The 16928-nt window shown below is 42.4% G+C and overlaps 1 protein-coding gene across 7 annotated transcripts in view; it reads right to left on the minus strand.

Annotated features, from left to right (window-relative positions):
- SMYD4 (SET and MYND domain containing 4) overlaps positions 1-16928 on the minus strand; it is a 35903-nt gene that overhangs the window by 18237 nt on the left and 738 nt on the right. For 3 of the 7 annotated variants that reach the window (XM_053662737.1, XM_037133760.2, XM_037133761.2), the window contains exons 2-5: positions 16331-16476; positions 12791-12935; positions 3988-4077; positions 1093-2257 (exon numbers count right to left, since the gene is read on the minus strand). In XM_053662737.1, the coding sequence (XP_053518712.1) occupies positions 1093-2257; positions 3988-4077; positions 12791-12935; positions 16331-16464 (1534 nt within the window). In that variant the 5' untranslated portion in view covers positions 16465-16476. Of the gene's footprint in view, positions 1-1092; positions 2258-3987; positions 4078-6412; positions 6430-12790; positions 12936-13448; positions 13480-16330; positions 16477-16928 lie in introns of those variants that run through there. The other 4 variants (XM_037133763.2, XM_037133764.2, XM_037133762.2 and 1 more) reach the window with 4 other exon arrangements.

The following is a 16928-nucleotide window of genomic DNA, read 5'->3' on the forward strand; positions in this document are numbered from 1 at the left end:
AGTGCCCGGGAGGAAGCCGGTGCTATTACTGGATGTCCAGGTGCCACAGGACAGGGAAGGGAGTCTTGCCCTACGACACCTCTAGTGAAAAACCTGTATACCATATAACTGATGGCTGAATTAAAATTAAAGATAAAAATCTATAAACAAAAGGTTGACACAAGTCTACATTACCATTACACATGTCTCCTATTAAGGAGACATTAAAGAGCTCAGCCTCTTCAGCTTACCCAGGCCACATTCAACATTCATCTGTCTATAAGTTGGTTAATAACTAGTATTCCCCTCAACAGTGAATCAGGAAATTCAGGAAAATATAATGAACTGATTGAATAGAAAGACATTATCTGCTAAAATGGAGATGGTATGATAGAAACGTTGCGAATACCATTCCTTTTCTAATAATAGATCTGTTGTTGTCAGTGCATTCCTATTAGAGATGTCACTGGTGACGCTGGCCACATCCAACCTCCCTATCTACCTGAAACAGCCTTATCTACACTGTGTAAGAAAATCAGGGCCAGTCTGGTCTGTGCCTAGAAGGGGCCTCTAGATCGTTAGCCGCCTCGCTGGCGCCCAGCCCAGACACAGGCTGGCTAATGGCTCACGTCAGCCTTGCATGCAAAGCTGTGCTTGGCCAGATTCCTCTCCTGGTTTAAACAGGAGAGTGAGAAAAATTTGTCAACTGGAAAAAGAAGCGACAGAGCACCCGAGTCACACTGGTGGACGAAGCTTCAGATAACTTAACTATAGATTTCTGCAGTCTTGTTTAACTACTGTTTCAGTTTTCCTTCACAATAAAAAATTAACAGGGTGTTAGGGGCTTAACTTTAAAGAATTTTTACAAACATATCATCTTCACAACTCTGAAAAGTTATGGAATTAAAGTACCCACTTTAAAGATAAGTAAACTGAGGGAGAGTGGGATCAACTAATTTGTGAAGGTCACATGTCTTCTCAATGGCATAATCAGAATACAAGACAACCATATTTCCCCATGAAACCACCTGGTCTGTTTCTTTATGGTTCTTTCTCCCCAAACATCAGCTACACCAAGAACAATACTGTAAGGCAGGAAAGTTTCCTTCTCACCTGTCTGCTGCATGGTGGTTACTGCCTGAGCATTACACTGTAGCTGTAACATATGTCTCAGCATGGCCACTCCCCAAACAGGCAACTCTTGGCACACGGCGGGAACCACTGCTGCTTTTGGCTGAGAGGGCTTCAGACTTGCCGTGTGGGTCTGTAAATTGGGGGCTTCCAGCTGCCTGCACAGCACGGAGACACTTAGAGCGCACAGGAATTTGTGTTCTGGGCTATGATGTTTAGTATGGGGCAAAAGGCTGAAGACAGCATTATAATTATGTTCATACTTCCCATTAATGTCACATCCAGGAATTGGGGGCTCAAGTGTTTTGCCATTTCCCTCACTCTCCCCTCCCAAGTCATAACTGAGCATTTGCACCAGATTCTTGCTTTCAGGGAAACTGATGTCCTTGTTACCAATCTCATCACAAAGCATCCTCACGACTTTGCCGACATCCTCAAATCTGGCTAAAAGAGTTGACCTCAGGGCAATGTGGCAAAAGACCCCCAGTGTGAGAAGCAGCCCCCCTAGAGAACACTCCGTACTGTGGTAGAGATCCCAGGCCTGCTGCATACACTCTTGGCTGCAATACTTGGCATAGCTGCATCCGTCACAGGGAACTGTGGCCAAAGTGCACTTCAAACACCGGTGACAGTAGAGATCCCCAATGACAATTCTGGTATCCCACTTGCCTTCCAGACCATAACGTAGTGGTGGCAATTCTCCTGGGTTAAGGACACTCACAAAAGCATCCTCCTTCACCAGGAGCTCTCCTGGGAGAATATCTTTTGTGGCGATTAGGTGGCGGCCTTTTAAAGGGTCTGTGCATAAGCTCACAGATGATGATGCACTGGATATTTGTTCATTTTCTTCCCTTAGGTCCATATCCTCGAGAACATTGGTTAGAGCAGCTGGGAAGGTTTCTGTCAGATGCTCCTTTTCTTGTACCTTCATTTTCAGACGATAGAGGGTTCTCTGCAAAATTTCAAAATGGGAAGCTGCTAGGGTTTGTTTGGCAGCAAAGTTACTTTCAAGATCACTGATGATCTGGCTTGCCTCCTGTAGTCTCCCCAGATTCACCAGACACTCTGCCCTCCGTAACATCACCTTGGGTTGCAACCTTTCCGGATACCCATGCATCTGTGCTCTCATGATGTCTTTCAGACATGCCTGGAAACAGAAAGGAAATCCCAAAATGATCCTTGGTCCCTACTCTTTAATATCCACTGAAAGTCTGAACAAAAATCTTAATCTAAATCCTTTAGGAAGGTTAAGGATTATTGAAAATGGAGCAACCACAATCATGTACTTATTTTACAAAATCACATTCTATCTGTGATCTTTTTTTAGTCCTCACCCGAGGATATGTTTATTGCTTTCAGAGAGAGAGGAAGGGAGAGAATGAGAGAAACACTGATTCGACAGAGAAGCATCAGTTGGTTGCCTCCTGTACACGTCCAGATCGGGGATCAAACCTGTTCCCTTTGGTATACAGGACGAGACTTCCACCAACTAAGCCACCTGCCAGGGCTACCGTGAGATCTTTTAACTGAGTGATTAGAAATACATGGTAAAGAGCCCTGGCTGATATAGCTCAGTGGATTGAGCACAGGCCTGTGAACCAGACAATTGTGGTTCGATTCCCAGTCAGGGCACATGCCTGGGTTGCAGGCCGGTTCCCTGCAGGCCAGTTCCCAGCAGGGGACGCATGAAAGGCAACCATACATTGATGTTTCTCCTCCTCTCTCCTTCCCTTTCCCTCTAAAGATAAATAAATAAATAAAAATCTTAAAAAAAAAAAAAAGAAATCCATGGCAAAGAGATTGTATTTAACCATCTTATTAAGTATTTCTGTTTTTAAGGAAAACGTCTTATAGATAGGAGAATTATAGCATGGTGACTAAGACGGCAGGACCTGCATTCCAAGACCGACCCTGCCTCTCACTGCCAGTATGACCTGGTGCGAGCGACTTACCTTTCTCATCTGAAAGACAGGAATAACAACATCTTTCTCATAGGCTCGTAGGGTTGAAATAAGGATGAAAATAAGGTCATGTAACTAAAGCGCTAAAAGGAGTAGCTGGAACACAGTATGTCCTCAACATATGGCAGTCATTATTGTAAGAAGGGAAACAGAAATAACCAATGCGGGAAAGTTATAAAGGGTCAAACGTTTCCCAAGTTTCCCAACCACTGCCTTCGGCAGTCCAGGACTTTCTTGCTTAGGACCTAAAGTTAGAGCCCTGCTCTTCTTTTTCAGTCCATAGGGCAATAGTGTGAACTTGTGACTACTGAAATATTGTAGTTCTTACTCCTAGGGCATAATTTAAACTTCTGTGGAACTCTGAAGCTGCTGCACCACAGGCACTTTAGAGCTAATCCCTAGAACTCAGGCAGGGAATGAGAAGGAAGCCACTCCTCCAAAGCCCACCCCCTCACGCACGCACACAGGTGCTTTGGTGCTGCTTTTACTTTCCCACTCAAAATGCATATTGAGGGTGAGCTGTATTATTGCAGGGATCATCTTGAACGTCTGTACTTATGTAAAAAGCAAACAAACAAGTAAAGAGTTTGCAAACACTTGGGACCTGAAGTATTATTAGCAACTTATCTCACAGCTGATCTCGACACAGAACTGCTGACCCACTGGGTAAAATCCAGCGCCCTGTGGAATGTGCCTTGACTCTCTTACCCTCCACCACCACCCCACACAGTCACCTCTGAGAGGTAAAATGAATCAGGAGAAGGAACAAGTCTGGGAGGATGTCAGTTTGCTTCCAACTCAGCCTGCAGCATGGCTCAATCCTAGCGTTCTGAGGCAGAAGCAGAGACGAAGGTCTAGTCCTTCAGCAAACCTCTCCCAGGCCTTCTCCCATCACGCCAGGCATCCCGATACTCACTTCGTACTGACCCAGGTGGAAGAGGGCTGCAGAGCGATTGGCATAACACAATGAAATGTCTTCAGTGTTTGGTGCTGAATGTGATACTCCCTGCAAAACAATGAACCAGTTACAGGCATAAATGGAGACTGGCATCAGATACTAGGGGCTCTACTATTAAAACCTGAATGAAATTAGGAAATTTGCTGGATTTCTTTGTGCTTCACCTGCTTCAGCTTCATTTTAAACTGCCTTACACCAAAGCTGTAAAGATCAAGCGCAGTCATAAATATTCAAAGTACTTTGAAGATAACAGCATCAGACACGGCTTCAGCCACCACAATACTAAAGGTAAGTGAAAGGGAGGAGCATGATCTCACACGTAACGAAGGGTGAATGGCACAAACAGAAACTCACAAAAGAAGAGAAACTAACAATATAAGGGGAACAAATGGTTAATTCATATGTAGACAGCCAAATATGTGAAAACAGCTACTTTTCTCCTACACAGCATTAATAACCATCATAAAGGTGGTCTCTCGAATCACTGGAGAAAAGGTGGAGATTATGCAATGAAAGTATTGGGAAAAACAGGTAGCCACTGAGGAAAAATTAAGTTGGTTCTCTCTATATGGTAAAACTTTCATTAGGATAAATTCCAAATGAATCAAAATCTTTATGTAAAAAAATGAAAGCATAAGAACCCTAGAAGAGAGGGTAGAAATAGTCTAATGTGCTGTTGGAGTGAGGAATACCTTTCTAATTACAGCACAAAACCCAGAAGTCATAAAAGGTTAATAAATTTGACCACATAAAAATATCAAATTTCTCTCCAGCGAAAACCAATAAAAGCAATGTCACAAGACAAACACTGAACTGGAAAAATGTCCGCAACTCATATTACAAGTAAAGGGCTCATTTCTCTACTTTATGACCAATTCTTACAGATCGATAAGATGACAACCAATAATTCTATTGAAAAATAAACAAATGACAAATAGTTCTAATGGGAAATATAAATGACTCTTACACATATGAAAAAATGCTCAACCTCATTCACAATCAGCAAAATATAAATTAAATTACTATAAAACACTTCATTGAGATTCATTTCTTAACTATCAGTTTGAAAAAAAAATAAATAAAACTGACAGCGCACTGAGGTGGCAGAAGAGTGGGATGATGGCCACCCTCACATGCTGCGAGTGGGAGGTAACCTGGACTCCAAATTATGGAAGCAATTTAGCAAAATATATACATGTATATTTCTCCATTGACCCAGCAACTTCTCTTCTAGGAGTTTATCCTACAGATATAATCATTTATCCTACAGATATGTGCAAAATAACATATGGGCAAAGTTCTGCTTCACAGAACTTTGAAATAGCAAAAGATAGTAAACAACAAACATTCATCAATAGGGCACTAATTAATTGTAAAAATGATCTCCAGATATTAAGTGAAAAAGGTGCAGTGCTAAAGAGTGTATATGGAATGTTATTTGTATAGAAAGAATGTGTGAGGGAGTGGGAGAGTATTTGCATTCATCTATAGATGCCAAAGGATCTCTAGAAAGGCACGCTTATTAATAGTGCATCTCCTGGGCGGGGGAGACGAGGGGGCTGGGGGATGGAGGACGCAGACTGTGCTGTATAAGCTTGTAATTTAAAAAAAAATATTTTATTTATTTCTTTTCAGAGAGAGGGGAAGGGAAGGAGAAAGAGAGGGAGAGAAACATCAATGTGTGATTGCCTCTCAAGTGTCCCCTGCTGGGAACTGGTCTGCAACCTAGGCATGTGCCCTGACCCGGAATCGAACCGTGACCCTTTGCTTCACAGGCCCTCACTCAATGCACTGAGCCACACCAGCCAGGGCTAGGCTTGTAAATTTTTTGAACTCTAACTATATAAACACATTTCCTATTCTAAATAAATAAATAAATAAATAAGATAATAATAACAATACCACAATAACCAGTATTGCTCAGGAGATAGGGATATGAAGATTCCCTTACTCTGCTAAAAGGGGGGTTAACCAGTTCTTTCCTAATAAACAATTCAGCACCAAGTACCAAAGGCCTTAAAAACATATACTCAATAGACCCAGCAATTGCCCTTCTAGGAATTTAATCCTAAGGAAATAAGCAGATGTGAACAAATATTTGCATAGAAAAATGCTCCTTGCAGCTTTACAATACCAAAAAAATCTGCCAACATTAGATGTTAAATCAAGTATAGTTTTCTGTAATGAAACACTAAGCCAGCCGTAAAAAATCATGCTCTAGTGGAAAATTTAATAACATGAGAAAAGGGTCACAATAAATTGCTGAGGGAAAAAAGCAGGTTACGAAACAATAAGTACAGCATTATCCCAATTTTGTAAAAGAAAAACATATTTTCTGAAGAAAAAGTGGCTGAGTGGATACAAGTAACAATGTTAACCGCACCTGTCATTGGCCATGGAACTTCTTTTATTCTTCGTGCTTCTCTATCTTTTCCAAGTGAATATATATTGCATTTGCAATCAGACAAAAACAAATATTATTATAAAAAATAAAGAAAACTGCTTTATAAAATTTGCAAAGTACCACAATCACCACAATACTGGCTTCGAGAAACAGTATCACCAAACCAGGGGTGTCCAAGGTAACCCAGGATAGCCATGAATGTGGCCCAACACAAAATCGTAAATTTATTTGAAAACTTTCTTTTGCTCCTCAGTTTTCCTCAGTGTTTGTGTATTTAACGTGTGGCCTGAGGCAACTCTTCTTCTCCCAGTGTGGCCCAGAGACACCAAAAGTGTGGCCACCCCTGTGAGACAGTCAGTTGGCAGGCCAGGGAGTTGGCATCCCATCGGCCGAGATGGCAGCAGGGGAGGTTCTTACACTGAGCTCGCCAATGCTAGATAGAGGAATGGAGCACCAAAAGCTAGCAAGATAATTGGATAGAAAAAGAAGCCCTCCCTTCCCTATCCCTTTAAGAACTGTGGGTTTGAGCAGGAAGGAGAGATGGTCCTTGGGACAGAAGTCCACCATTTTCACAGGTTGTGTGGCATCTGAATAAAACCTCTTTCCTTTTGCCCCAGCATCTCACTCACAAGTCTGGCTTTTGTTGCGGCAGGCAGCCAAACCTCCATTCTTTCAGTTACAGTTTTTGGTGACTCTACTGGGAGAGGATGGACCTTGGTAAGACCTGGAGGGCCCAGGCTGGGGTCCCGCTGCCTGTGGCAGGCCAGTCCCAGGGAAGCAGACCTGTGTGAATTTCCCAGAAGCTGCCAGAGCTTCCCTCAGAGAATTTCCCTGCACACTTTCTCAAGGCATCAGCCAGCTGAAGTGCTTCTCTGGTGAAAGGAAACAGGTTTTGGGGTAGCAGATGGACTCCAAAACCGCATAACTCGAACTGGCATGCCCACCAGGGGTCCTCTACCCTGCCACTTGGGCTTTGTGTCACTTGGACTATGTGCCACTCTGGCTTTGTGTCAGTTGGGCTTAGTGCCACTAAGGTCCAGTTAGGACCACTTGCGGGTGGCAGGAGATAAGACACTAAGACTTGCTTTCGAATGCCCATTTGGAATAATGAAATTATGAATCCATTCAAGTTTCGTTTTTACGTTCCCATTCTGTCTGGGTCTTGTCATGGTTGTGGTTTTAGGTTTGTACTTTGTGCCATCAGGGGCTGCTCTGTTCTGACTCCTACGGGGAGCCCACGGGGCTGAATTGTAACAGATTGGTCCAGGTACAGCTATGATCCAATGACTAAGAAGGAATTAGTTTTGTATTGTAACACTGTTTGGCCTACGTATACTCTAGACCAGGGGTCCCCAACTGCCCTCCACCCCATCTGTAATCTTGGCTCCAATTACCGCCTTAGCTCCACCCCCTGTCTCCCATCCCCACTGTCTGTGGAAAAATTGTCTCCCACAAAACTGGTCCCTGGTGCCAAAAAGGTTGGGGACTGCTGCTTTTGACTATGGGGAAAAACAGCCCTTAATGGTTCCCTAAATTACTACACCATCATACAATTGGAATTGTATTGCTGATGGTCAAAGAAACACGACAAAAATCCCTTACATCCAGGCATTTATGTCTTTAAGCAATAAGGATTCAGCAAATAAAGGAAAACAAACTAATTAGACAGAGAAGGGAATTGGCTTCAAAAACCCTCCCTGGTAGTAAGACGCAGGAAGAAAAGGAAAATGAAGAGATGAGTCTCCTTAATGCCATGACCCCAGGAGATGCAGGATTAGCAGCAGGACTATTTCCCTCACTGCTAGGTACCCATGAAATAGGGCCCAGAGGGGAGAGAGCCCCAGCTCTTTATGATGAAGGAATGATCTCCCCCTAGAAGACCTGGCAGGGCGCCCAATTTGGCCAGGGAGCATCTCTATCCCTTTGTGCAATACCCTATAGACGGAATAAATCAGGAAGGCCAGCCCACTGGCTATCACTGGGCCCACACCCCATTTTCTACTTCCAATTTACTGAATTAGAGTTCCGTCCCCACACATAGGGAGGATTCTTAGAAAATGGCAGATCTTATCACCTCCATTTTTGCCACTCACCATCCAAACTGGGCAGATGTGCCAGGTCTCCTTAACGCCCTGCTAACAGCAGATGAAAGGTGGCTAGTTATAAATAAGGCTAATGAAGAGGCTCATTACCTCCATCAAGAGATTCCAACAGGACACCAACCCAGCTGGGGCAACTCTCTTGACAGAGCACAACTGGGACCCAAACAGTGGGAACTTAGTCTTCCTAGAATATTACAAAAGGTGCATATGGGAAGGGCTTGAGTTCTGGGAGAAAGGACTGACCAGAATTCAAAAAGAAAAATAAAAAGGATAGAAACCCTCATGGAGAAATGTTAGAAAGGAATGACGAACTTGAGGGTGAATGAGGAGGCCTAGGGGCTCCCACAGACATCTCCCGACCTCTCACTCTTTCCCCACAGGAGCCCCAGGTACAACGGACAGTGGGGAACAAACTAATTGACTTCCTCATACACACAGGAGCTAGTAATACTCAGGGCTAAATACAAAACTAAGAAAAGTTCAGCTGCCGTGATGATTACTGTAGTGACCAGACAGCTACAAAAATAGGTGTTCCTTCAACATCTACAATGCCAGCTTGGGGATCAAAAACTTACACACAGTTTTCTCTACACACCAGACTGCCCCACTCCATGGGTGGGCTGAGACTGACTTTGTAAACTGCATGCACAAATAACTTTTTCCTCTGAGAAGCAACAATTATGTGCATCAGTCCAGAATCTGGTGCTCTCTAGCTCCAGATACTCCTGACTTGCTCAGAAGAACCCAGAGGTAAACTCTTCCCACCTGAGATTTATGAGCAGGTCAATCTATGAGCCATTTGGGCTGACGGAGCCTCAGGCAGTTAACATCCAACCCATAAAAATTAACCTAAAAAGAAGGGGTGTGGATCCCACAGAAAAAACAATGACCTCCTTAAAAGGAAGCTTTAGAGGGACTTCAACCCGTATTGCAGAGATTCTTAAAATCAGGATTAATTCAGCCATGCCACTCTCCCTACAACACCCCTATTTTGCCAGTCTGAAAATCTCACTCTCATAAATAGTGATTTCTATAGGATCTTACTTAGGGCCACAAATGAAAAAAATGAGCCACACAATAAAAAAGATTCTGGCAACAATATGCCAGAAAACACACTGGAAATGGGCCTAGGCACTCCCTATTGCCTTGCTCCAGATTAGGGTAGTGCCCCAAAGTGGGCTTAAATTAAACCATTTTCATATAGTTTATGAGAGACCTTTCAAAGTTTCTATTTTAGGAATACCTCCTTTAAATTTAGAGCATGAATTAAAAAAATATGTACAACATCTAGGACAAACACTAACAATTTTGCACAAGTTTGCTTATTGCAGGTCCATCTACCCACCTGATGAGCCCTTACACCTGTTCCAGCCGGGAGACCAAGTCTTACTAAGACCAGGAAGACTCAAGATCCTGAATGGCATTTAGCCGAGTAATGGACTGGTTCCCATGACACCCTGCTGACAACACACCTCTCCCTAAACCTCACAGGAACCAAGCCTTTCATGCACCACACACAGATAAAGTGGGCACTGCCTAAAGAGGACTCAGATCTTGCTGCTGCTATTGATACTGCAAGGGAAAGCGGGACCTGCACTCCTGAAGGACATTTAAAATATCTCTCTTGGAAAGGGACAGCACCTCCCAAAACGAAGTATCAATGTTACTTTTTATTTTATTCTGAATTTCCCAGACACTGGCTTCCTCAGAAAATTTATCCTGCTACTGGGTGTGCCCCCCAAAGCCCTGCTAAGGATTAGATTATGGGGATCCTTTCTTCTCTCCAAATTCTGATTTCGCTACAATTCCTCTGCACTATTAGGTTACCCTGTCTGCACATTAGGACTCACTTTGAAATTTTTTTATTTTTTATTTTAGAGACAGTAAGTGAGGGAGAAAGAGAGAGAGAGAAACATCAACGAGAGAGAGAGAGAGAGAGAGAGAGAGAGAGATACATTGAGCGGGTACCTTCTGCACACACCCCGACCGGGGATGGAGCCCACAACCCAGGCATGTGCCCTAACCGGAATCACACTGGTGACCTTTCAGTTTGCAGGACAACACCTGACCCACTGAGCCACACCAGCTGGGGTGTGTCTCACTGTGCAACAGCAACACCATCTGCAACACTGTCTCTTGAAATCTGAAGCAGTTTACCAGCTACGCTTGCTCAGCGGTGCCATCCTCTAGACACCACACATGGTGCCTTCTGAGGACAGCAATCCTTTCCCATGTAAAAACTTCCCCCTCTTCCCAATCCCCCTCTTCCTTTAGTAGATATGAAGAATCTCTGGACCACAGGATAGGTAAGACAACATCCTTAGACAGCAGGAAGAAACTACGGAAGATGAGGCCTTCATCCACTTACCCTTGTAAGATTACAAGTGTCCAGAGTTTGGATGGGGTAATTGTTACAGTAGACAGTCAGTCAAAGTGCTTGCAAGTCTCTCCCACTGGCCAAGATGGCAGTGGGGGACGTTCTTACACTGAGTGTCCCATAAGCTAGAAATATGAATGGATAGGGCCCTGAGTGCACCAAAAGCTAGCAAGATAATTTGATAGAAAAAGAAGCCCTCCCTTCCCTATCCCTATAAGAACTGCAGGGCCTGGCTGATGTGGCTCAGTGGATTGTACGCAGGCCTGTGAAGCATAAGGGTCGCCAGTTCAATTCCCGGTTGGGGCACATGCCTGAGTTGTGGGCCAGGTCCCCAGTAAGGGCAGTGCAAGAGGCAACCACACATTGATGTTTCTCTCCCTCTCTTTCTCCTTCCCTTCCCCCCTCTCTAAAAATGAATAAATAAAACCTTAAAAAAAAAAGAAAGAAGAACTGTGGGCTTCAGCAGGAAGGGGAGGTGGTCTTTGGGACAGCAGTCCACCATTCTCCCAGGCTGTGTGGCACCTGAATAAAACCTCTTTCCTTTGGCCCCAGCATCTGCCTCATGAGTCTGGCTGTTGTGGCAGGCAGCCAAACCTAATTTGTTTGGTTACAACAGGAAGGCTCATCTCCCTCCACATGCAGAGCAAACCTTAATTTTCTGTCTGATTTTACTTGTTTTTCTTGAACGACTTCCCATGTGATCACATTTATGATACACAATCATAAAGTGAAAGAGATTAGCTCTGGAGAAAAACTAAGCCATTTATCAGTGGATCATTACATCTAATGGATTTTAATTCTTCGGCAATAACTAATACATTATTCAGCTAAATACAAGCAGGGCTTTTCATGTTTTATAGAAGCTGCTGTTGTAGGTCTGATAGTTTTTGGAAAAATAATTCCAAACTTTATCATAGGCCTGTTAAAGAGTCACAGTGGGGGGAGACTTCCAAATGTATACTCACTCTTCTTTTTCTTTTAGAGAGTGGAAGGGAGGGAGAAGGAGAGGGAGAGAAACATCAACATGTGAGAGAAACATTTATTGGTTGCCTCTCAAGCGCCCCCTACTGGGGACCTGGCCCACAACCCAGACATGTGCCGTGACTGGGAATTGAACCAGTGACCTATCAGTTTGCACACCAGGGTTCAACCCACTGAGCCACACCAGCCAGGGTACACTCATCCTTTTAATATACAAGGTCATTGACCTGGTACAAGGGAGTGATATATCTTGCTTTAAGTCTATATTTATGTTTCAAAACTTATAGAAGGGAAAGTCTCAGGGATGTTCCAGTTCCTACTATGGAAACAGGACAACAAGAGCAACAGGTTGATAAAAGCCAGTATTCCTCCTCAAAATCTAGGTCATTGATGGCTCAGTAATTCTAAATATTTGTTGACAACCTTCAAAGTAGAGTTCAACTGGGCTGTGGCAATTGAGCTTATTTTTTTCTAACTTCATCTAAGTCATATTGACTGTAACTCATTCAGTGACTAACCAAAAATCTAGCTCTCTCTAAATTGGGACTATCAAACTAATACCTCATCAGTCAGACAAAAATGGCACACAATTCAATGAAAACTGACAGACACGAACAACTTAGGGTAAGGGATCCAATACTATTGCTACAAGGTATCTGAAGGAATATGGGAATAGAAGTTTCTGGATGGAATTCAGGGCATGATACAAACTACCCTTTGTTGCAGAATATAACCTACAGCAGAATTCTGTCACTTTTCTTTTTCAAATCCAATCCACAAATCACAGACAAAGCTACCACCGGCTACACAATTCAGCATTAAGGCTCTATCTTTTGAAGAAATGTGCTTTGCTAAATTGTTAAACGAGCCCCTCCAGCTGAGCTGGGAGTGTCTTACCTTAGAGTACAGCACTGTGGCTCCCATATAATCCTTCTCCTGGAACTTTTTGTTTCCTTCTGCTTTGTAAAAAAGGGGAGCATCAGGGTCCTTTTCTACAAGGTAACCTCTAGAAAGCTCTTTTAAAACCATCTCATCTTCAGGTCTTTAGGGAGAAAGAAACAAAAAGAGCATAAATGTTATTTCAAGGAACGCTCTTACCCATTCCACTTAAAACCAATGGTCTGCAAAACATTGGGACACATGAGGTTTTATGTAATATGATGAGTGCGGAGGGGGGAGCTTGTGGTCTCAGAGACACAGGGACTGGAATTTCTATTTAGATGATGGAGTGCTAATTTTTTATTCTTTTTTACATATAATTTTAAAAAACATTTTATTTATTTAATTTTTTTAGAGAAGGGAAGGGAAGGGAGGGAGAAAGAGGTAGAGAAACATCCATGTGTGGTTGCCTCTTATGCACCCTCTACTAGGGACCTGGCCTGCAACCCAGGCATGTGCCCTGACTGGGAATTGAACCAGCAATGAGACTGACAAGGTCCTTGCCTTTAGGAGTGTATAGTCTAGTAGTGAATACAGACATTAATCAAATGACTGCACAACTACAAAAGGAAAGTTATGCAGTGTTGTAAATGTATAAAAAATGAAGATGACCCACCTGGGGTTCTTGAGGAAAGATCTGGTCGATCCTGAAAGATGAGCAGAAATGAATTCATTCTTAGGGCATGATGGAGTAGAGAGGAGATAGGAAAAGCATTTCAGTCCGAAGAAATAAGTGAAGGCCGCGTGGAATGAAGAAACACGATGTGTATCGAGAGTTTGAAGAAGGCCACCTGGCTCGTGTGGCTCAGTGGACTGAGCACCGGCCTCCCAACCAAAAGGATGCTTGTCTGATTGCCATTCAGGACACATGCCTGGACTGCGAGCTGGGTCCCCAGTTGGGGGCCTGAGAGAGGCAACTGATCAATGTATATTTCACACATGATGTTTCTTTCCCTCTCTTTCCCCCTCACTTTTCATCTCTTAAAATAAATAAATCTTTAAAAAAAAAAAGAATTGAAAGAAGGCCAATATGTCTGAAAGGGGACTGTGGTAAAGAGGAGGTCAGAGAGACATGCAGTAGTCAGGTTGCCGTGTCTGATGGGCTACCTATGCGAAGAATTTTAGTCTTTATGTTGAGGGCAAAAGAAAAAACTCCTGGACGATTTTGAGTAAGATCAATAAAACTGATTTGTTTTGATGAATAATTCCTACAGTGATATAGAAAATAGTTTGGAGTAAGGCAAGGATGGAGATGAGAAACCATTAAGAAGCTATTGTAATGGTCTAGCTACTGACAGTAATTTGAATTAGGGAAGTGAAGGGAGTGTATTAGTTTGTTTTGTTGCCGCTATAACAAATTCCCACAAAATTAGTGGCTTAAAATAAACAAAAAATTTATCTTACAGTTTGAAGGGCAGAAGTCTAACATGGGTCTCCATGAGCTAAAAATCAAGGTGTTGGTAGGAATGCAGTGTGTCCTGGAGGTTCTGGGGAGAAGCTGTTTCCTTGCATTTTCCAGTTTCTAGAGGCTGCCTGCATTCTTTGGCTGTGACTTCTTTTATCTTCAAAGCCAGCAATGTTGCCTCTCTTTAACTGTTCTTCCACAGTCAGGTTTTCCTCTGACTCTTCTCTTCCTCCTCTTTACACCTTTAAGGACTCTTGTGATTACATTGAGTTTACCTGGATAATCTAGGCTACTCTATCTTAAAATTGGCAAATCTGCAACCTTAATTCTTCTTTACTGTGTAACACAGTCACAAATTCCTGAAATTAGGAAATACATCTTGGGATGCATCATTCTGCCTAACATATAAGGAAAGGGGGAGAATTGACTTGATTATAAATTTATATATATATATTTTGTGTGATTACCCTAGAGGTTACAAAGTAAATCCCTGATTTCTTACTATCTCCAGTTAGTTCTTTCACCATTTCCCAAACAATATAAGAATCTTACAACAACGTAACTCCATTTACCCACCTTCCCTTTATTGTTGTCGCGTCTTTCTTCTAAATGTTTTAGTTTGCATTCAGTTTTGAAAGGTGTTTTCACTAGGTACAGAGTTCTAGATTGGCAGGTTTTGTTTTGCTTTGTTTTCCTTTCAGTACTTTAAAAGTGCCATCCAATTGTCTTCTGGCTCCATAGGTTCATTTAAAAAAATCAGCCATTGTCTTATTTTTAGTCTAGCAAAAGTAACATCTTTTACCTTTGACTGTTTTTAAGATTTTCTTTTTTTCTTTAATTTTTGGCAGTTTGAGCTGGCTGTCCCTAAGTGTGCTTTTATTTATGTTTACAGCCCTGGCTGGTGTGGCTCAATGGATTGAGTGCTGGCCTGCGAACTGAAGGTTTATTTATGTTTACACTGTTTGGGATTTGCTAAGCTTCCAGAATCTGCGAGTTGACCTTTTTATGGCTCAAAACAGGCTCAATAAAAATTCACTGAATGGCCCTGGCTGGTGTGGCTTAGTGGATTGAGTGCTGCTGGCCTATGAACCAAAGGTTGCTAGTTCAATTCCTTGTCAGGGCACATGCCTGGGTGGTAGGCCAGGTCCCCAGTAGGGGGTGTGTGAAAGGCAACCACACATTGATGTTTCTCTCCCTCTCCCCCTCCCTTCCCCTCTCTCTAAAAATAAATAAACAAAATCTTTTAAAAAATTCACTGAAGTTGTGAGAAACTCTTGTTTTAGTTTTATTTATATATATATATGTATGTATGTATGTATGTATGTATACTATGTTGTTATGTAAAATATTTCTTAGAGAAGAGTATAGTCATGAGAGTTTGAAAATACTGGGTTAAACCTCTAAGGTCCTTTCCAAATTTGAGCACTATGAACTTCCATGTGCAGCTAGTAAATCTCCACTACAATCTTTGGGAGATGGCAAAATTTACAGTCTAGTGATTATAGCAAGGCACCAATTATTGAAACTGAAAAAGCTAAATAGCGTCCTTACTTCTTCTACAATAGTAGCTTAGGAGATACTGAAAATAGTAAGAACTGCTGAATGCCCCAAAATACAATATAAAAATCTAAGTTTAATCCTTCCATCAAAAAGAGATATAACTTAAGAGCAAATGTCAAATGGTAATGTTGAGATCTGGGAAACTGAGAACATAGCCTGACCACAGCAAAACAGGCTGATTGTAATCTGTTTAGTTTTGAATTTTGAAACCCCACCCTGTTCGCAGGCCCCTGTTCTCAGTCTCTGTCAGCAAATAGCTAACTGCCACATCTGCTTCTGTTCAACGCTTGCTTGCTTGCTCGTCCCTATATAAGGACTTAGCTGTAAGCGCTCGGGGCGGCTCTCATCTGCAGACCTTTTGGGCCCCATGTCTCTGGACACCCCAAGAGTTCACCCCTGCACAGGTTAAGCTTGGCCAATTAAATAAGATCAAAACCCTGAAAGGTCTTCGAAAATTATTCTCGCGTCCAGTGGATATAACAGTAACGTTTTCTAGATTAAAATATCGCTGGGTAAGGCTTCCATTCACTTACTGAAGAAGCGAAGAGGAGTGAAGAAAGATATCACTCACAGTCTCTGCTGTACAAATTGTGACCTGAATGGACTTTGGGAGTGAAGACCACTTCTGAAGTATGTATGATTTCCACTCATCCACAGGCAGGTCCATGCTACTTTATACCTATAAAATGAATAAGAATATAAAGAGTTCAGATTCCTACAAATGTATAATTCCAGAAAATCAAGATTTCATTCTAGCAAGCATGAAGAAACAAAATAAATTCTTGTGGTCTTTTTCAACAGTTGTTTATACACTGAAGAAGGACCTATATTCTCTCATACCAATTCACTCAACTGTCTTTTTATTCAGAAATATTTACTGAAAGCCTATCCTGTTCCAGGAACCATGGCAGGTAACTAGACAGCTACCGTCCCTGTCCTCATACCTTCATCTATCCTGGTTGCTCAAGTCAGAAACCTGTGGGACATCCCAGCTTTTTCTTTCTCCCTCTCCCCAGCAACTATTAAGTTAACAAATTTCTATCTCTCACATGATAGTTTTTTCTTTCAATACCCTTTAATTCAAGACCCCACCATCTCTTGTCTGGCATTGTTTCCAGAGTGTCATAACTA

The sequence above is a fragment of the Artibeus jamaicensis genome, unplaced genomic scaffold, assembly GCF_021234435.1.
Source record: "Artibeus jamaicensis isolate MK-2021 breed Jamaican fruit bat unplaced genomic scaffold, CSHL_Jam_final contig_2790, whole genome shotgun sequence".
NCBI classification, from domain to species: Eukaryota; Metazoa; Chordata; class Mammalia; order Chiroptera; family Phyllostomidae; genus Artibeus; species Artibeus jamaicensis.